Here is a 19,219-nt window from a genome sequence, read left to right as displayed (position 1 = left end):
TGGAGTAATCCTGACGTCTCTGCTTGCATAACACAGATATCCTTGATACCTATACAGAATATCGAGGAATATCAAGGGTGCCAAGTACACGTGGGCCGGTTTGCAGTTGACCTGAGAAGCAAGGTTTTGATCCCGTTCCGATAATGATTCGAATTCTTGAGTCAGCGGGGACCCGGTAAGGGTTTCCAAGTAACTCAGTCTATTGAGATGGTAAGTATTGTAGCATCGGTGCTCATTCCACGATGCTTAGAAACGACGGATCACTTCCCTACAATATAGATAGTGTGGCGAAGGTCAAAGCAGTCAAATGGGTGATTAGGCAATAGAAGGAGACGTCGAGGCAGGCAGTGATAGATGGGGTGTGGAAGTTTGACCAGGGCTATCTTGATAGCCAAAAGACGCGCCATCCAGTATACTGAATTGCGTTGAGCCGGTAGCAGGATCTTCAAAGACACCCTTGGCTCCATCAGGAAGCCACATGCGGTAGATACATGATAGTATCTTCACACGCCCTGCAATTCAGGGCGAAAATGTATCTACAATACATTGCCCGTCATAATCGATGGCTTTAAACAAGGGTCCACTGCCACTTTAGATTGACGGGTTCCGGTTTCCAGGGTGTATTGTAGCCCCGGACAAGATCCATCACATTGGATTTTCAAGGTAGCATTGAGGGAATACCCTAGAAGTCGTTCTTGAGAAAAAGGTGATTCCTTAGTCGGTAGTTAGCAGCGGCCCCTTGGCCCGGGTCCCCCTGGTAAACGCATGTCTCATCGGCGTCACATTCCTCTGTGACTGACCGGACTGCGATGGTCCGTCCACATTCTCCGTACGTCGGGGCCGGCTCCGTATAGTCAGAACCCCCGGGCGGGCGTGTGAGGAATGCAGAAGCAATTATGACAGTTTGGGTCCGCTATCTCTCTGTAGTGTGAACTGCAACCGAAGTTGCTGTGGCATCAGGGCAGCTTCCATATCTCCCAACGACGTCAATCCGTGGAGACAGGCCGAAAGACGGTTCAATTAACAAGAAACCGGCAGTAATGAGTATCGATATTGTAATAGATAGAACGAAACATCGCTCTCAGGGCGGATTGCCACTGCCACCACGCCATGAAGCCTATATAAGTCGGTCCCGTTATCTCAGGGTCAACTCAACGGTCAACATCAGAGAGCAACAATCCCCATTGTCTTCTCTCGCCTCTTCCTCACGCTCTTGATAAATTCCCCTCACGATTACCATGGCGAATATGGTACAGGACCATGTCCTACACGACTCTATCCTTGGTCTCGGCCAGGGCGATTGTGTAGATATTCCGTTCTCGACGGTCACTTCAGCATTTTATCACCATGCGAGACGTTTTCCAGATGGTACAGCTCTCCATGACCTCACAGATTCACAGGAGTTGACATATAGTCAACTTGCGAACCGAGCACAAGAATTGGCGACATATCTCATTGCTCAAGGTGTCTGTCCTGACTCGAGAGTTCCTCTTATTGCTAAAAGAGGAATTGATATGGTTGTTGGCATTTTGGCAATCCTATCATGCGGCGCTCAATATGTTCCTCTCGACGGTGGAGTTGTTCCTGATAAAACTATTCGTCGAGTATTGGAGCAGTCAAAGGGTGGTGTAGTTCTTTGTTTGACTTCAACAAAGCACCGCGTCACCTCCCAACATCACAGCCACACTGTGGTGATTATTGATGAAGTAGCGACCTTACCAATTGAGAAGGACATTCATATCGATCTTGCAAGGCCAGAAGGCGGCTGCTATGTGATATACACATCCGGTATGTCAGCTGCTCAACTCGAAATATACCATCGATTCGTCTAACAGCATCATAGGGACCACAGGAGAGCCCAAAGGAGTCGATGTCACTCACAAGAATGTCACCAATCTCGTGTGCCTGTCTCCCGGTAACCTGGGTGTGGGAGCGGGCACTTCCGTTGGGTCGGTTCTCAACATCAGCTTTGACATGGGTAAGTTTCTTTGTTTCGTATTGTTGCCAATGCTGACCCGAAATAGCTGCATGGGAAATCTTTGTTTGCCTCTGCAACGGGGGCACCCTCGTACTTCGCGGATCCAATTGGAAACAAACTCTTGAACAGGTTGGTAATCCCATCACTCGACGCATTCTCACAAACTTATGCCAAAATAGATCGATGTGCTCATTTGCACACCAACGATTCTTTCTAACTACCGCCCAACACAGTTTTCTAGAATAAAAACTGTTGCCACAGCCGGAGAGCCCACCACAAAAGGGTATGTCGCTTCTCAAGCCATATTCTTTTACGTGTCACTGACTGTTGCAGACTTGCCGACTTGTGGGCAAAGCATGGCACGTATTGGAACTGCTGCGGACCAACCGAAACGACGATAGTGAACACCATGCAGAAGCACATTGTCGGACAGGAGTTGTCGATTGGGAGACCAACCCCAAACAACAGAATATATATCCTCGACACCGAAGGCAAGCCAATGCCTATGGGTACCATTGGAGTGATGTGGGCTGGTGGTCTTGGAGTATCTCGAGGGTATATCGGGCTTGATGACAAGACCGCCGAGAGATACAAGCCAGACCCATTCGCCAGAGATGGGTGAGTAGCCTCTTCCGGTCTGCTCGAGTAAACACTGACACAAAAACCAGATCGATGATATACGGCACTGGAGACCTCGGTCGCTGGCGGCCTGATGGTTCAATCGAGATTCTCGGCCGAGTTGACGACCAAGTCAAAGTCAAGGTACGTATCAGAGTAAACTTGAGCTCCCATCCCCATCTGACTTCAGTAAAGGGTTTCCGTGTAGAGCTAGACGGCGTGACCGCATGTCTGGTATCAGCGCCTGGTGTGTCTCAGGCGGCTACGCTGTTGATCGACGGAGAGATCCATGGATTCACCACCCCACGCAACTGCGATGTAACCACCACGATCAAGCATATGCAGCAGCACCAGCCCTATTATGCTGTCCCGACACACCTCCACCTCTTGGACGAGTTGCCATCAACACCGAACGGCAAAGTCGACAAGAATAGCCTCAAGGCACTGGCCTTGGTTAAACAGAGCGCTGCAGCGCAATCATACGAGAATGAGAAGGTTCCAGACGCTCATGTTGAGCTCAAATCTCAATCTTCCATGTCCACTCTGACAACTCTGTCGGACAAGTTGGATCTTGAACGCGGTATGCCTGATAAGACAATGCCCCGACTGCTCAGGGGGTTAAGACGGAGAATCTTCATCGTCTATCGTACTCTTTTCAGTTTGATCGCATTGCTCAACTTGGCGGCATTGATATGTGTGATATTCCTCCAACTCAAGTCGGAGTGGTTGGGTATCATTACCGCTATCAATCTTGCAGTCGCAGTGCTGGTGCGACAAGAAACAATAATCAACATCCTGTATACAGTCTTCTGCTCGGTTCCAAAGAGACTGCCCCTCTGGGTGAGGGTGCGATGCGCCAAGATTTACCATCTGGGTGGTGTGCACTCTGGAGCAGGTGTTTGTGCTACTGCATGGCTAGTCATCTCGACGATCCGTGGGACAATCTGCAATGCAGGTTTCTGCGAAAGTCATGCGACCGATTCCTTGGCGACACAGTTCGTATCATGGATTCTATGCGCACTGCTTTGTTCCATGGTAGCCACCGCATGGCCCTCGTTCCGGAAGTACTATCATAACCTCTTCGAGCGTTTCCACCGTTTCGCTGGCTGGACATCGCTGGGTATGTTTTGGGCCCGCACGATTCTAGCCATCAATGACTCTCGACCTCGTGACCAAGATCTCGGGCTTGCCGCAGTTAAGACTCCAGACTTCTGGCTCTTGGTGGTGGCAACTCTCAGCATTGCCTCTTCGTGGTTCTTTTTGCGCAAGGTGGCAGTCGAGGCTGAAGTGCTTTCTGATCATGCAGTCCGACTGCATTTTGATTATACCGTTCCTGTGAATGGCAGTTTCACGCGCATCTCTCAGCGACCACTGATTGAATGGCACTCGTTTGCAACGATACCCAACCCAGAGGCCAACCATCACGCCAAGGGCTACTCGCTGGTAGTTTCTAATGCTGGCGATTGGACGCGTTCCTGTGTCCAGAATCCTCCCAAGACGATTTGGGTGCGTGGTGTTCCGACATGTGGGGTGATGCGTATCTCAACTCTCTTTAACCGTGTCGTGGTTATCGCCACAGGCTCGGGGATTGGTCCGCTACTGGGACATATAGTCAAGCAGCCATGTCCTACACAGCTGATCTGGTCCACACCGCGACCCGAAGAAACCTTTGGTGAAGAGCTTGTCGGTCAAGTCCGCGATGCTATTCCAGACGCGGTAATCTGGAATACGAAAACCCAGGGTCGGCCAGATCTCGTGCGAATGGGCTACAACCTAGCCAAGAGTTTCGAGGCCGAAGCTGTGATAATCATAGCAAACGAAAAAATCACCAAAAAGGTCGTGTACGGTCTTGAGACACGCGGTCTGCCGGCTTTTGGTGCCATCTGGGATAGTTAAGCTGTTCCTCCGTACATCTTTTGTTCATCGCCATGGATATTTCCTTGTACATCCACACTCTTTTCACGTTTTCACATCTTTCCTCTTACTGTTTGTCTCAACAGATCGAATACTGAGAACAGAATCATTGTTTGGGGGTTTTTGTTGAATTTTCTTTATTTTTGGTCTGCTTGTTTTCATTATTCGGACAAAAGGTTGAATGTTGTTGAATTGTTTGTCTTGGGAAGTTCAATAGCTGGGGTGACATCATAGTGCTTAGATTAGATATGCAAGTATGCAGTATACCGGTGCAAATCGGTGAGGCTTTACCAAAAACGGCAATTTTGAGATCTACACAATTAATTGGCTTTGCTCAGTGTCTTCAAGTAGTTGCTGTGATAAGAATCATGCTTTCTTTGCGAAGGGTAGTTACGACTACAGCCCCATTGGCTGGGCGCCAGGGTCTCCGAGCTACAGCTGTAAGCTCCAGACTCTATTCCCAGTCTGTTGGCCCTTTGGTATACGATCTACATGAGCCTGCGCAGCCCAAAACAGACAAGAGAAACTCTCCTATTCTTTTCCTCCACGGTCTTTTTGGATCCAAGAAGAACAATAGAGCTATCAGCAAGTAAGTCTGGCTCATCAACTATAAGTACAATGAGTTAACAATAAAACCAGAGCGCTGGCTCGAGATCTAGGAAGATATGTATACGCCTTGGTATGCGACACCACCCAAGTCCAAAAAGAGCAATTGTAACTCAAGCCATCTCGCAGGATCTCAGAAATCATGGCGAGTCGCCTCATGCTAATCGACATGACTATCCCGCCATGGCTCAGGATGTAGCCGAGTTCATTGAGGGCCATGGTCTCAAGGATACAACTCTCATCGGTCACTCAATGTAAGACACTATCACTTGAAGGTGGTCGAGAAGGGAACTGACGTCGCTCAGGGGAGCCAAAACTTCGATGGCCCTGGCACTTCGCTCTCCAGAACTTGTGTCTGACATCGTTGCCGTTGATAATGCGCCTGTGGATGTCTCCCTTAGCAGGGATTTCCCCAAATACGTCCGGGCTATGAAGAAAATCCAGGAAGCCGGTGTCACACGCCAATCTGAGGCCGACAAGATTCTCAGTGAGTATGAGGAGTCTTTGCCCATCCGACAGTTCCTTCTAGGCAACATGCATATGCCCGAGGGTGAGAAGACGCGCAAGTTCCGTATCCCTCTCGGAGTTCTTGGTAAGGCATTGGACAACCTTGGAGACTTCCCCTACAAAAACCCCAACGAGGTCCGTTTCGAGAAGCCCGCTCTGTTTGTTCGAGGTACACAGAGCAAGTATGTGCCGGATGACGTATTGCCTCTGATTGGACAATTCTTCCCCAAGTTCCGACTTGTCGATATTGATGCTGGTCACTGGCTCATCTCGGAGCAGCCCGAAGCTTTTAGACAAGGTAAGTGATTTTTGCTTCGCACAGGGACCCGATTTGCATATTAACCTTTGTTAGCTGTGGTTGAGTTTCTCCAGCACCCTGAGTGACGCAGCTGAACTCCGTCTAAGGGTCATGTTCCACTAATTGAGGCGAGTTTGGACAATATTTTCAATAGCCTCCGTAGACTTACCCTATTCCTGACACAACAAATAGATAGACATAAAAAATATTATATGTGAACACAAACCGGAAGACGTAGTGTGATGAGTTCATAGAATGAGTTTGTGATACTGGTTTCCCAAAGCTACACGTATAAAACCAACATATCTGATAACAGAAAAAACACAATGCTAGCTGGCACTTAAGGATGCAATCAATGTGGGCAATTCGGGGGGGTATCAGGGTGGATTTCTACTACGGCGCTCATCTTACAATGTCCCTCACGACCAGTGCTAGATCATCACAGCATCCGATTCGTAACAAGTCACACGTCATAAATCATTCGGCGTGTTGACTGAACGTTTGTTTTTACCATTCAAAGGAACATGAACCAATCCCCGAGCTCCCTTTTGTGATGCTACGCCATTTGACGACCGAAACAATTTGGTAGGGATGAGTTTATTCGCCGCGAGGCCCCTATTGCCTACCCCGCGCCAACCTGCCAAAATAATCCTTTTAAACCTCCTCGAGGACACGCTCCTTGAACTCACGCTCAACCTTCTGACCCTGGTCATCGGTACCTGACTCGCCGTGCAGAGCCATCAAGGCACCAAGGTCGAACTTGGGAGCCTTGAGAAGCTTGACCTTTCGGATGTGGACCTGTGATGTGTGTGTTAGCTTGAGAAGTTTGACGGTGGCCAGAGACAAGGTATCTACTCACGTTCTGGAGAGGGTAGATGCCCTGGGTGGACTTCTCAATCTCGCGGCCAATGACCTCGGGAATGAGCTTGGAGGTAAGCTGGGTGAGGGTGCAGCTTGAAGCCTCACGCTGGATGATGTCGGTCATCTTGCGTCGGATGGCACGGATCTGAGAAGAGGCGGCGTATGTGGTCTTCTTGACCTGGTTTCCTCGTCGCTTGGTGAAACCGATGGCGAAGAGGCGGATGAGGTAGTCGTCGGTAGTCTTGACAGTGACGTTGGCCTCAATGAGGGTCTGCCACTTTCGGACAAGAGATCGGAGCTTGTCGGAGGTGAAGTCGAGACCGTGGAAAGCGGTCAAGCAGTTCTTGCCCTGGACCTCGTCGATGCGGAGGCGGACCTTTCGGAAGGAGTGGTCCTCATCCTTCTGGAGATCGGCCAGAGAGACCTCGAGGATACGGCCCTTGAGAGCGTCGTTGGCGTTCTTGAGACCGGTGGTTCGGTTCACGAGGGTCTTGCCGACACTGTAAAAAATCGTTAATCGCCATGTCCCACAGAGTTGTCAAATTTTTATCGGTTTCGCGGTCGCAACTCACTCTCGGACGTTGAAAGGGTTAGGGGCCTGAATCATTCGAGTTAGCCTTGATGAATTGATGCGCGTCGGAATTCGAGATCACCAACCTTGATCGAGTACCAGTCCTTTCGGGAGAAGGGGTCGACCGTCTTCTTCTTGAGGCCCTTCTTGCCCTTGGAGAGTCTCTTGTTCCTGAAATATCGCGTAAGCCCTTTGTCTTCTTTATCGCTGTTTGTCGAGGGTGATGCTCACTTTCCAACCGCCATGTTTGCTGGCTTGTATGTGAACCGTTGGAGAGATGGTACTGGTGAGAGAGTGGTGGAGGGGCGAGATAATTTCAATCTTTGTGTGAGTAGTAGGTCTAAGCGAATTCCACAGAACTTCGGAAGCCGGAAGAACAGTTGAACCACAATTTTTTTATCAAAGTGGAAAAAATTGAGGGCAAGAGCACTCCGTCACGTGCCGGTCGTTCCTTCCTTTTGCAAATTTCTCGGTCGAGTGGGCCTACGCGCCACTGGCAGGCGCCACACTTATCTTACCAACCCTCGGGGGGAAATAAGACGTCGGACGCAGGAATAAACGCAGGATCTCTATTAAAGTATCTAGAACTAGCAATTATCTACTACTACAAGACTACTATTTAATAGAGAGAATCTTAGTGATTATTTACTTACTATTTTTATATATTAAATAAATAAATAAAAAACATTGATATTCTTTTTGCTATGCTAATTGCTTAGCTGGAGTCTTGTGTCCGAAGTCTTGTCTCCCCTTAGCCAACCACAGTTCAGTCCAATGTCAGTTACGTCAGCTGTTTTGTCCATTGGAAGCTGTATTGTATTCATGATACGATACCTGCACAACGAGAGTTTATTGCGAACTGGCTGCTCACTTAACATACCTAGATAGTTCCGACTCAAATCAAACATCATATTTTAACTCAACTCTCACAACAAGACGAATCTCATCATGGCTCCCTCACTTCTCTTACTGCCTTCACCTCCTCAACCTCCATCGCCATCAACTCTCTCTGCTGCTTATCGCGCACCTGTAACATCCGTCCTTCAAAAGCTCAAGTCCGCATCTTCTCCTCAAACTCTCATAATCGGACTTGCTCTCCCTATTCTTACTGGTCCATCAGCCAACTCAAAGAAAATCGCATGGTCAACTGCTCAGTCCCTTCTCGCGGGACTTTACACTCTCACATCAGTTATCTGCGCAAAGGAAGATATCCCCCTTGACGTGGGAGCTGGACAAGGGAGTGTGGATGTGCGAGTTATTCTCATTGATCATGAGAAAGGACGACGCTATGAGCCCAATTATGAGGCTCAATTTGAGGCGAACTGCACGGCTGTGTTGGACTTAGCTGCGTTTGCGACAAAAGTTAGATCATGGGAGATGGTATATCACCCCAGCTGTGAAGAAGGATATGAGTTATTATCTTCATTTCTTCAGCTTGCGGAAAAGAAACAGACATTTACGCAGAATCAACTTGTGGCTATTGAAGGTGGAATCAGCTTGACAACAGAGCAGAAGCTTTCTTCAGAAGAACCACGACAAGGGTTCAATACCGTCTGTCTGGGCGGCACCTTTGATCATCTACATCCCGGCCACAAATTACTGCTTCATGCAAGTGCCCTCCTTCTCAACATTCCTCCCAAGGACTCTGATAAGACATGCACACTTATCGTGGGTATATCGAGCGATGAGCTACTCGCGAAGAAGAAATACGCAGAAGAGCTACAGCCGTGGACAGAACGTACTCAAACCGTTCTGTCATTTCTCTCTACATTACTCGAGTATGATACAACGGCTACATCACCTCCAACACAAACCACACCGGACGAGACAATCGCCACTCTTCGCGATGGAAGAGTCAAAGTGCGATGTATAGTACTCCGTGATCCTTTTGGCCCACCTGTTCACGAGGAAGATGCCGATGCGATTGTTGTTTCTGGCGAGACTCGCAGCGGCGGCAAGGCGATCAATGATCGTAGGACAGAAAAGGGTTGGAAGCCACTTGAGGTGTTTGAGATTGATGTGCTTGATGCTGATGAGATTGCTGAGGAAGGGGTGAGTAAGACGGATGACTTTGCAGCTAAGATCAGTAGTACAGCGATTAGACAGAAGAGGGCTGAAGCCAAGAGATCATCGTGAGGTGGTTGGTGATAGAGGATCTCTTAATGAATGACGTCGAATGGATTACGAAACATTGCTAAGCAAGGTATTAGCAGAGCCACCTAAACAATAGATATGTTAAGTGTTTGGTGTTGATAAGTATCTGAGAATGAGAATGATCGCATAAAATGTCCGGCCACATCTTGGTTTGATCAGCGGGTTTCAGGGAAGTTGGACTTATGCACTGTGACCTCAGGGTTAACGGGATGTTTGATACGGCATCCGGTGTACAGTAGTGTAGTGTAGCGATAGTCCCTTTCGTCTCGGCTGTGAGACACGGCACCAAAACAAGAATTGCGGCTTACGACGTCGTCACTCTTTTTTTATTTTTTTATGCGAGAATCCTTCAACATTGAGATATGTCATATCTTATTTTTATATACTTGGCAACTAGGATTTATAGATTATGAGATCGAACTGAGTTTCCGTGCTGTACATTGTTTGTCTGTTTTTTTGTTGTTTTTTTGTTGTTTTCCTTTCTGTTTTTTCGATTGGCTTTGTCCAAATAGGATCTAAAGCGTTCTGGATTCGTAGTCGAGGTCAATGGGGTTTTTAAGCTTCACCCAGACTCTTCGGTTTCCCTTTCAACTCCACCTTTTTTGGGGAGTGAAACTATTCCTCATTCATCTCATCGTGCATCGCTTGGCTTCAAGCGTCGCTTCTCTTCTACCAAGAAGCCTTTTGCCATGATCCACCCAAGATAAACCTTAGTCCCAAAGCGCATTCAGCCCGCCACAATCTCATTCTCGACTCATCTCATCTTTAGTGAGAGTTTTGGCGTGGGTTGTTGGTAGGCGATGCATTGCTGCTTTCAATGGGGTTTGTGGCTTCGCTGCCAATGGCTCTTCTTTGAGCCATAGCCATGAGCGAAAACCATTAGATGCTAACTCGTTATGAGTTTAGTTTAGCGGTGTTGATGTCGCTGTGTTGTGTTGTGATGTTGTCGTGTGTCCTTGTTCGGTTTGAGGTCTTTGGTCTCGATCCCCTCACCATCTTTTCCGCCACCGCTCAATCATCAGAGTCCTTGGCCATGTCGTCCTGGTGTTCTGTGTTCCATTCCTCAAAGCTGGGGAAGCTGAAGTAGTAACCTTTGATATTGTCAGTTTGTGGTGAGTTCGTGATGAATCTGCAAATCATACCGGAAGGAGAGTCGGACATGGCGACGGATTGACTTCCAGGGCTGCTGGAAGGAGAATGCTCGCGATGATCACGGCAGATGGACATGGGTCCAGAATGGCGTGGGATGGCAGCTGGAGTGGAGGCGGGCTCGGGAGACGGAGAATAGACGGCAACACGGTTGAGAAGATCAGTTGCTCTATGTGGCGACTCAGGACCAGCAAATGAGTTTCCAGTAGCATTGGAGACGGTGATTGAAGGTTCAGTTGCACTTGAGCGTAGAAGGCGTGGTCTTTGACGGTTTGACATTGTGTGTGAAGATGATGAAGATGAAGAGTCTCGTCGTTGAGCTCTCACCGCACTTCGGCTGTCTCGAGTGTAAGAGGCCATTGTTGTGTAGTTGTTGTTGAGTAGTGAGTGAGTGATTGTAAGTTGGTATGTTGATGTTGAGTGAAGGAAGAAGATGGCTTCACATTTGAGGACAAGATGAAGAATAATAACAGAAACGAGAGAAGGATTGAACGGGGCCGGATGTGCTGGCAGAAGGTTCAATATACATATGAATAGTGCAACGCATCAATCAAGGCATCCACATCAACCTCCTCGTGGTGCCAGAGCTAAGCTACCACGGCTACGGTTAGTCCACAGCGGGTAAGCTAAGTAAAGTAAAGACGAGCAGGGCATGCAGAAGACAAGGGTTAGACGATGTGGCATTGTCTTGCATGCGTGTGTGTGCACCGCAAGTTGAGCAAACTCATGGTGTAGCAGGGGTCAGTAGAGTCCATATGCCTCATAGAATGGAAGCACGTATGCCCAGCGCAGGGTATAGGTACAGGTTAAAGGTACAGATAGATTCTGCACGTTGGCATCTGATTGCCACTTGTCGTCGGCTTATGGCTACATCTGGCAGACTGACTGATTTGAAAGAGTGTGCGTGGGCTTTTGCTGTGCTGTGCTGCGCTGTCTCGAGGTGTATGGCCTTTCCATCTTGTACCCCTGGGCCCTTTTTTAGGCTTGCGCGGGCCCCGGGGACCGCAGGCGGGTTTCCCGTTGGTGGTTTACAGGGGTGCAGGTGTACCTGGGTACTCGGGTCTGGGGCTTGTAGCCTGTAAAGCCAGTGATGACTCGCCCTGATGAGGCACTTGGTCTTCTTTCGGACCCAGCGGAGCCCATGGAACGTGGTCACAAACGTCTTTACTTTCTGGCGGTAAGGCAAAACTATGGGAATAGTTGTCAAGCTACTGTCGCATTGCTACCCAACTGGTCGTCAATGTGCATACCGCTTTAATGGGCAGAGCAACGGTTAAACTGCCGTGCAGATAAACGACTACACAATTGTTTATTTTCCAAGGAAATCAAAACAAACTGACAATCCATCCTCTCGATCTCCTCCGATGGACGCGCACAATCGAATGTCAGTGCTAAACCTTCCTTGACTTGGGAGGGGAAACAAGACCAGAAAAATGTCAGAAAACGGTTGGGCCAAGTCCCTTTAGCGTTATTGGCTCTTTAATTGATGGTGTAGGGGCTGTATGACCATCACCACGTAAAAAGCAGGATGATGGGTGTGTGATGCGATGGTCCGTATCCGTAGAAGCGGGAACAAGGGAATAATTAGTTGACTATCATCTCTCATTTCGCTGGAGGGCCTCATCTCGTTCCTGAGGCCAAGATGGATTTCCATGTCAATCCGGGACAATCATCAATCATTAATTAGTCTCATTCAATCATCTCGACAGCCCCAGCATACGTATACAGTACAGTACAGAGTACAGAGTACAGTAACATCACATCGCACCGCATATTGTCGCATGTCAACATGGATTCCATGGTTATACTCTCTCTATTGGGATAGACATTGTCATTCTGATGAATCGGTCATCGTGCTCTAACTAACACAACAAGCAAGGGTAGACAACCCAACTTTCGGAGTATTTCGCTCAGTGATAATAATAGAATCTTTGAGATTTAAATCAATTTAACTCTTGAGTCTCTACTCTATACAAGGCTGTCTGGTCTGTTGTAATTAATTAATCTCGTCTCTCCGCCTCGTGCAGTTTGTTCTCTCTCCCCTTGGTCCATGCTTAAACTAACTCATGTACTCCATACCGACCCAATACCTGTCATACATGATCATGCCCGTGACCACAAGACAAGCCCTACACGTGTATCATGTATGTACGCTGCCATGGATAGATGCCTGAGATTAGGCACTGTACCTTGACAAGAACCACTCACTGGCAAGGGACATCCATACAAGAAGAGTCGCAGCAATTAAATTTCTCATGTTACAGATAACAGACGGATGGACCCTTCAACTCTGACTCTACTCTGTACAGCTCACTCATTTTGCGTCCGGTGACCGCCTCACCGGTTAAGAACTACGGGGCCTCTTACAGTTACTAAAGGTGTCGCGGCCCATAATATTATTCGGTGCTAACTCTGTTGGAATAATCATCTCGTCTACCTATCCGTACTCTACTCTAGACTACAGAGTTCCACTTCTCAACTGCAACGTCCATCTTCAAATCTCGCAACCTCTACAAATGTATCAAAACGACGCCTAAACAGGTGATGGTGGTCAAACATATCCTCCGATTTGCCCTGCACCACCCAAAGCCTTGACCGGGTACCTCGTTCGGGACGCTCAGCCCCAACACCACGATGGGATGGTACCGTGGCATCGCGGCCATCGTATGGATTTGGAGCAATCAAGATGCTTCCCCCACGCAAAACGGCTCAGACCGACCTGCAGAAACATGCAAACTTGGGAACAAGCTGACGCACCCCGCCACGTCTGTCCTCTTCTGTCTTGTCCCTCCGTCCGTATCTATCCGTCCGCCTTGGCTTTGATTTGATTTGACTTGCTTTAATGATCAAAGCTGCCACAGTCATCAGTTTATTGCTTTACTCCGCATGGTACTGTCAGAATACTTACTCTTCCCATATTCTTCCTTGGACCGCCTGCAGCTCTTCGGTTGTCATACGTTTACCGGTGGTAAAGTAACCTTGTCGATCTCCGTTAGTTTCCGTCTTGCTTGTAGAACTCTGGGCCTCGACTACTCACCTGCTGTGATCTTTGCGTCAATCTCGACTCTCGAATCGGCTGGTATCAGCTCCTCAGGAAGCTCGACTCTTTCGTGAATCGGAATTCTACAGCCATATTAGTTAATCATGCATCGACAATGACTCGTCCGACTCGTCAGCCTCTATCAGCTTACCCTTGTCCGACAATCGCATCATGCTTCATGCTAAAGATATAGTCAGCCGTCTGTCATCTCGACGTGTTCGATCATCAAACGCTCACTTGCTCATGCTCAGCATCCTGTCAATCTTCTTGATGCCTAGCCAGTGCAGAATGTCAGGCATGAGAGCCTGGAATCGCATGTCCTTAACACCGGCAATGTTCTCGGTCCTCTTGAAGTAGTCCGATGCGCGATCAGCTCCGCGTTTACGGGCGTTGTAGACCACTGCCCCAGTATTAGTACCCCAGATCTACATGCAGGTTGCTGCTCATCCGGACGGGATGGGAGGGGAATTCGTCCTTACAATACTGCCGACATGGTTAGATCCACTTTCTTGACTGGCAAAGTGATCAGCAAACTTACCTTGGTCACTTCTCCCAAGGCTCGGCCTTCCTTTCTAAAGTAGATGACAACACCACTACCACCGTTCTGTGCCTCCTTGACGGCTTCCTCGATACCGAAGATCAAGTACGGTCGGCAAGTGCAAATATCTGATCCGAATACGTCGCTACCGTTGCACTATTCGCCAATTAGCTGGCCTGGACATACTAAGATTCTTTCAGCTGGACATACCTCGTCGTGAATTCGAAGAGACAATCGAACCGACTCGTCCGACATCTTTGCTGGGTCTCCGAAACAGTAGACGGTAAGACCACCTGGAATCAACAAGTTAGCCAGGGCAATTGATGTAGACCGATTCAAGACTTACCAATAGGTGGGAGGAAGACTTTGATGTCTCCACGAGTGATGAGCTTGGACAAGTCAGTTTACAGTCTCCATGACAGCAGACTTTGACCTCGACCTACCTCTGGATAACTTCCACCAGTATGTTCAAACAGCGAACGTCGAAGAGTCGCCTCATCTAAACCATGTCAATACTTGTACGAGATGAAACCAAGTTGTAGTTGCGCTCTTACCGATACCAAATCGTTCTGCTACGCCAGGCAGGTACCAGACCTAAAATCTCAACATCAGTCGCGCCTTCCTCTCATGATATCGGAAGATCATACCGGCTCGACCGCAAATTTCGTGACTGCCAATTCACCCTGATCGTTCAGGCAGACTTTACCATCAGGCACCCTATAATCGATTAGTTGACTGGCGCAAGGTAAAAAGACCAACTCAGACTCACAATCGACCGGCCTTCACACTCTCTGCGAGTTCAGGTAGCTATCGAGAGTTCGTTAGCGTATGCATCCCAGATTCTTCAGTCGTTCGAACACTCACCTTCATGTGAGCTTTGGTGATGGCAATAGTCGGTCGAATGTCGACTAAGAAAGTTATCAGCATGACTTATATCCATATTATATATATCCCTTCTTTGCTCACCATTGTCTTTCTCAATGGTGTCCTTGAACAGCCATGGAGCAAGATGTCCCCAGGGATCCATGGCAACAATCTTCTTGTGGTCTCCCCATTGAGGAAAGGGACCAATGTTGGCGGCCGGCTCGGTGTTGGTGAAGTCGGGTCTGTTGGTATTTCTGTCAGTAACGTAGCTTTTCTGTTCGAGCGAGGAGACAAACCGGTGATCGGCGTTCAATTCGTTGCTGGCGACTGCAAGGGCGTAGTAAATCGAGTACGAACCACCACTATAATTCTGTTTAGTATAGTCTCTCTCCAAACAACGTAACGTAGAGACTTACTGGGCTAAACGTTCTGGTTAACAAAGGATCAAGTCAGTAGAATAGGATACACAACGAACCTCCAACAGCTATACACAGGTTACGAATGTCAGTAACACAAACTCACACATGCGATTACAGGCACGGGCAAACGAACCATTACGACGTCGAATAGTAGAACCAGCCCTTGAAACTACGATTGGGCCACGCTTAACGGGGTCTGAGTTTCCCCAGTCCATAGGCAAAGGGTTAATTCCAATCTGCTTTGGGTAAGTCCTAGTTACCTTGTGTGAGCGATCCGTGTTAGTCAAGTTGGTGGTGAGGAAATCCTCACGTTAGAATAATGCGCGAAGTGAAGGTTTGCTGGCGCTGTCCTTCAGAAGGGGGCGCAGGAGCTTTCAATTTGTCCCCAGAAGCAACAGGAACTTCTACTGAAGGCGTTTCCCCCTCGCCATCCTCACGAGAACCGAGATCAAGAATGTTGTTCTTGGCCTGGTCTCCAGAAGTATCCTCGATCGATCTACCCGAAAGTGATTCGACCGCATTAACGAGTAGGGCTTGAGTGCGCTGAATCTCCTGTAGAGCTTCAAGCATATCGGACTGCTGATCGTTGGCAGCCATGATGGCGTTGGGAAATGTTGTAAGTGTTGAATTGGACGCGTATCTACAGGGTATTCAAGGTTCAGTCGCTGCAATTGTGAACAACTGAATGAAGAGATGAAAGACACGTATGGAAAAGATATGGATGAAAGAAGAAAAGAGAAGAGGGTTCTTTCATAAGCAGACAAGAAAAGGAAAATAAATTGCAGGGCGGAACAACGGGAAGAGCGGTCGGCGGAATACATGGTGACACGAGCTCTTCAACAACCGTCATGTACAGGGGAGCTGTGGCAGGCTGCAGGCCCAACCTCCAAAAGCTTCAGATGATACATAATTTGTAGATATCAAGATAAAGGCATCCTAGATGTACGACCCTAACCTCATCTGTCACCTCCAAGGTCAGCAGGTCAGCGGGAAGAGCCCCTATAAGATCATAACTTTCATGTAACGGGACACCGTAATCGGGCTAGCATGGATGTTGTACAGCAGAGAGGAGAGAAGAGGAGAAGACAAGAGAGGGGAGCTGTCCCAACATGGAGAAGTCATGATAGGTACAGTGTCTAATGGCCATAATCTACTCTGTACTCTACAGGCAATTGACAGTTCACGATTCGCTGATAAGAGGCCACATGATAAGGATGGAAGCCTCACTATAAGTCCCCACTGACTAGCAGTTAGAGCTACGCTACCCCGCCATATCAAAGGGAAAGGTAACTCCCCTGCGTCTGGGTAGTTTAGGAGGTGAAGCAGTGGTGCCCAAGTGAGACTAATTATGACGGTGATGGCCTATCGTTGACACTCTACACTCTAGGTCTTATGCAAGCCCGGGACGATGCTCTTTGACTGTTTGCTCGAGTGTCTTAGTTCTCTCACCGTCTTAAGCCTTGTCTTGGGTCCCTGCTTGCATGTATTCGGTGTATGATTCAGAAAAGGAACAAAGAATTCTCATCTCTCCAGAGATTCAACTCTCAGAAACGTAGACTGTTTTCTCTCCTTCCTATGAGTCTGATAAGAATGCATCACTCACTCTTGACTCCAATCTCACGGAACCCGGCGTCGAGTGTTAAACCCCCGGAGGTCGCCGGGAGGCGGGGGCGGGGCATCCGGTACCTCTTCCCGCTTAACAGTAGCCCCACTGTTCTCTCTGCTCTTTTCACGCTGCATTAAAGACACCCCTCCCATTCCACAGCCGCGCGCTTGTGCACTAACAAATACGTTTGGGCGAGTGCAACAAATTGAGGCACGTGCCAAAATCCAAGAGTTTGGCCGCGCTGGAGCTGATAAGATAACGCGCCATCATCCCTGACTGGTGCCTTGTCCTAGAGTCAAGTTGTGCTAAACCCAAGGCTTGACATCAGACAAGTCCGATCCACTGCCATCTTTTCGCATTCTCTCGCTTCGTTTCGTTTGCTTGTCTCTACCTCTTTTATTCCACTCTCCAGTCGCGCACGAATCACGACACACACACTATGGGCAAGCGCAAGTCTTCGAGTAAGCCCATGGGGCCTAAGAAGGTTCGTCGCATCTGTTCTCATTGTCTTTCTCCTCAATGACTTTTGCGCTCACACTACACTAATCCCAGAAAGACCCTCTTCCCACCACATTCGCATGCCTCTTCTGCAACCACGAAAACTCGGTTTCGGTCAAGCTCGATAAGAAAGCTGGTGTTGGTCAACTAGACTGCCGTGTCTGCGGTCAAAAATTCCAATGCGCAGTCAACTGTACGGCCTCAGCTACCAACATCTTTTACATCAGGCGCATCGCCTTACTGACTTGGCGACAGATCTATCTGCTGCGGTTGACGTTTACGGTGAATGGGTTGACGCGGCCGGTACGCCTACAACACTTTACGCGCGACTCTATCAACAGCGACTGACTTTTTACCAGATGCCGTCGCTAAGGAAGACAACGCCGAGCCTGGCTACGGTGGCACATCTCGAGGAGGAGCTGGACGAGGCAACCGAACGGCGGTCGAGGAAGACTACGACGACCAATACGGAGATGATGATTATTAAATGTTTCTTTTACGCGCCCTGTAACAATACCAACATTTGCTACGTCCTTTGCTCGACAAACCCCTGCCTTGCGCTTGCGACTCGTTATGATATATGACCACTGCAATGATTCCGCCATTAGATGGTATAAAATCTGTCTCCAAAGTCTCCCAGTCCAGGAACGATATAGCTGTCGAATGGTCAGTACACGTATCAGGTGGAACGAATCTCCATACTTCTTCTCGTCGAGGCCCTAGAAAAAGCGGGTTAGTCAAGTGTCTACAGAGATACGAGCAAGCGAGATGGCGAACCTCATCGATGAAAGCCGTCACGACCCTCAAGCGAGGGAACTTGGCAGAAAAGTTCTTGACGCCTTCGGGGCTGGCAATCAAGTTGAGGAACAGGATGTGTTCCTCCGGCACGCCTCGAGCCTTGAGAACTTGGACAGCCATGGTTGCGGAGCCACCTGTACGATTGCGTTAGACGGGTTGCGGCATGGACAATTTGTAGAACAAGGACGGGATGTTGTCCTACCAGTGGCAAACATGGGATCCAGAAGAAGCACCCATCGGTCAGCAATGTCCTCGGGCAACTTATCGTAGAAAAGCTTGGGCTGGGCGGTTTCCTCGTCACGCTGGATCAAGATCTTTCCAATACGAACAGAGCGGCAGCAGTCGCGAAGACCCTGCTCCATAGCCTCACCAGCTCTCATGATAGACACACCGCAAATCTTGCCCTGGAACATGAGACCATTGTAGGTACGGCCAATAGGCGTAGTGACAGTGTGCTCAATGACGGGCAGGTGGTTAAGGCCTTCCTCGACAAGCAGACGAATAATTCGGTTGGAGTAAAAGATAAAGTCTGCTCGATCCGTCTCTTTGCTACGGATCATCCTGGGATATTCTCAGCTCCACGACATATTGTAGGTGTAGGTGCCCGATTAGGGAAGTGGACATACGACAGTAGGGCAATAAGCTGAGGGGTCTGAGGCAGGACATGGACATTGTCTAGATTGACGTCGACAGAAACGGTGGCACTGGGCTTCTGCTGGTGAGTACGGTATGAGGGACCGACGGGTGTCGTGTGAGCATCTTGGGTCTTGTCAGCCATGTTTGTTAGCTGTAATGTTAGG

General features: G+C 48.7%; 8 protein-coding genes across 8 annotated transcripts; 4 read left to right on the top strand and 4 right to left on the bottom strand.

The window, feature by feature from the left end:
* Positions 1 to 1,247: 1,247 nt before the first annotated feature.
* Positions 1,248 to 4,492, top strand: FIESC28_09085 (uncharacterized protein; the record flags this gene model as incomplete). The annotated part of the gene is made up of 7 exons (XM_031163222.1): positions 1,248 to 1,788; positions 1,844 to 1,978; positions 2,025 to 2,107; positions 2,158 to 2,261; positions 2,312 to 2,596; positions 2,647 to 2,740; positions 2,792 to 4,492. 7 exons carry the CDS (start codon positions 1,248 to 1,250, stop codon positions 4,490 to 4,492), a joined length of 2,943 nt encoding a protein of 980 aa, XP_031012800.1.
* A 386-nt stretch (positions 4,493 to 4,878) lies between these two features.
* On the top strand, positions 4,879 to 6,007 carry FIESC28_09084 (uncharacterized protein; the record flags this gene model as incomplete). Its single annotated transcript, XM_031163221.1, has 5 exons — positions 4,879 to 5,099; positions 5,150 to 5,189; positions 5,246 to 5,370; positions 5,422 to 5,921; positions 5,976 to 6,007. 5 exons carry the CDS (start codon positions 4,879 to 4,881, stop codon positions 6,005 to 6,007), a joined length of 918 nt encoding a protein of 305 aa, XP_031012799.1.
* Positions 6,008 to 6,575: 568 nt separating this feature from the next.
* FIESC28_09083 (uncharacterized protein) lies at positions 6,576 to 7,598 on the bottom strand (the record flags this gene model as incomplete). The annotated part of the gene is made up of 5 exons (XM_031163220.1): positions 6,576 to 6,719; positions 6,781 to 7,282; positions 7,355 to 7,380; positions 7,440 to 7,524; positions 7,585 to 7,598. 5 exons carry the CDS (start codon positions 7,596 to 7,598, stop codon positions 6,576 to 6,578), a joined length of 771 nt encoding a protein of 256 aa, XP_031012798.1.
* A 703-nt stretch (positions 7,599 to 8,301) lies between these two features.
* On the top strand, positions 8,302 to 9,489 carry FIESC28_09082 (uncharacterized protein; the record flags this gene model as incomplete). Its single annotated transcript, XM_031163219.1, has 1 exon — positions 8,302 to 9,489. One exon carries the CDS (start codon positions 8,302 to 8,304, stop codon positions 9,487 to 9,489), a length of 1,188 nt encoding a protein of 395 aa, XP_031012797.1.
* Positions 9,490 to 10,518: 1,029 nt separating this feature from the next.
* On the bottom strand, positions 10,519 to 11,016 carry FIESC28_09081 (uncharacterized protein; the record flags this gene model as incomplete). Its single annotated transcript, XM_031163218.1, has 1 exon — positions 10,519 to 11,016. The coding sequence occupies one exon, from the start codon at positions 11,014 to 11,016 to the stop codon at positions 10,519 to 10,521; it is 498 nt and encodes a 165-aa protein (XP_031012796.1).
* Positions 11,017 to 13,495: 2,479 nt separating this feature from the next.
* FIESC28_09080 (uncharacterized protein) lies at positions 13,496 to 16,114 on the bottom strand (the record flags this gene model as incomplete). The annotated part of the gene is made up of 20 exons (XM_031163217.1): positions 13,496 to 13,508; positions 13,565 to 13,634; positions 13,694 to 13,779; positions 13,848 to 13,877; positions 13,934 to 14,096; positions 14,176 to 14,179; positions 14,235 to 14,390; positions 14,445 to 14,527; positions 14,581 to 14,623; positions 14,678 to 14,733; positions 14,789 to 14,828; positions 14,882 to 14,951; positions 15,004 to 15,041; positions 15,099 to 15,142; positions 15,201 to 15,340; positions 15,395 to 15,460; positions 15,515 to 15,518; positions 15,574 to 15,582; positions 15,651 to 15,769; positions 15,828 to 16,114. 20 exons carry the CDS (start codon positions 16,112 to 16,114, stop codon positions 13,496 to 13,498), a joined length of 1,521 nt encoding a protein of 506 aa, XP_031012795.1.
* Positions 16,115 to 17,562: 1,448 nt separating this feature from the next.
* FIESC28_09079 (uncharacterized protein) lies at positions 17,563 to 18,108 on the top strand (the record flags this gene model as incomplete). The annotated part of the gene is made up of 4 exons (XM_031163216.1): positions 17,563 to 17,607; positions 17,676 to 17,814; positions 17,877 to 17,924; positions 17,981 to 18,108. 4 exons carry the CDS (start codon positions 17,563 to 17,565, stop codon positions 18,106 to 18,108), a joined length of 360 nt encoding a protein of 119 aa, XP_031012794.1.
* Positions 18,109 to 18,225: 117 nt separating this feature from the next.
* On the bottom strand, positions 18,226 to 19,197 carry FIESC28_09078 (uncharacterized protein; the record flags this gene model as incomplete). Its single annotated transcript, XM_031163215.1, has 5 exons — positions 18,226 to 18,277; positions 18,324 to 18,340; positions 18,399 to 18,553; positions 18,622 to 18,980; positions 19,046 to 19,197. 5 exons carry the CDS (start codon positions 19,195 to 19,197, stop codon positions 18,226 to 18,228), a joined length of 735 nt encoding a protein of 244 aa, XP_031012793.1.
* Positions 19,198 to 19,219: the final 22 nt, after the last annotated feature.

This window comes from Fusarium coffeatum, assembly GCF_003316985.1.
Source record: "Fusarium coffeatum strain FIESC_28 chromosome Unknown BRIP53273_contig_221, whole genome shotgun sequence".
Lineage (NCBI taxonomy): Eukaryota > Fungi > Ascomycota > Sordariomycetes > Hypocreales > Nectriaceae > Fusarium > Fusarium coffeatum.
Note: the sequence above shows the minus strand (reverse complement) of the source record. Positions and strands in the feature narration are given on the sequence as shown.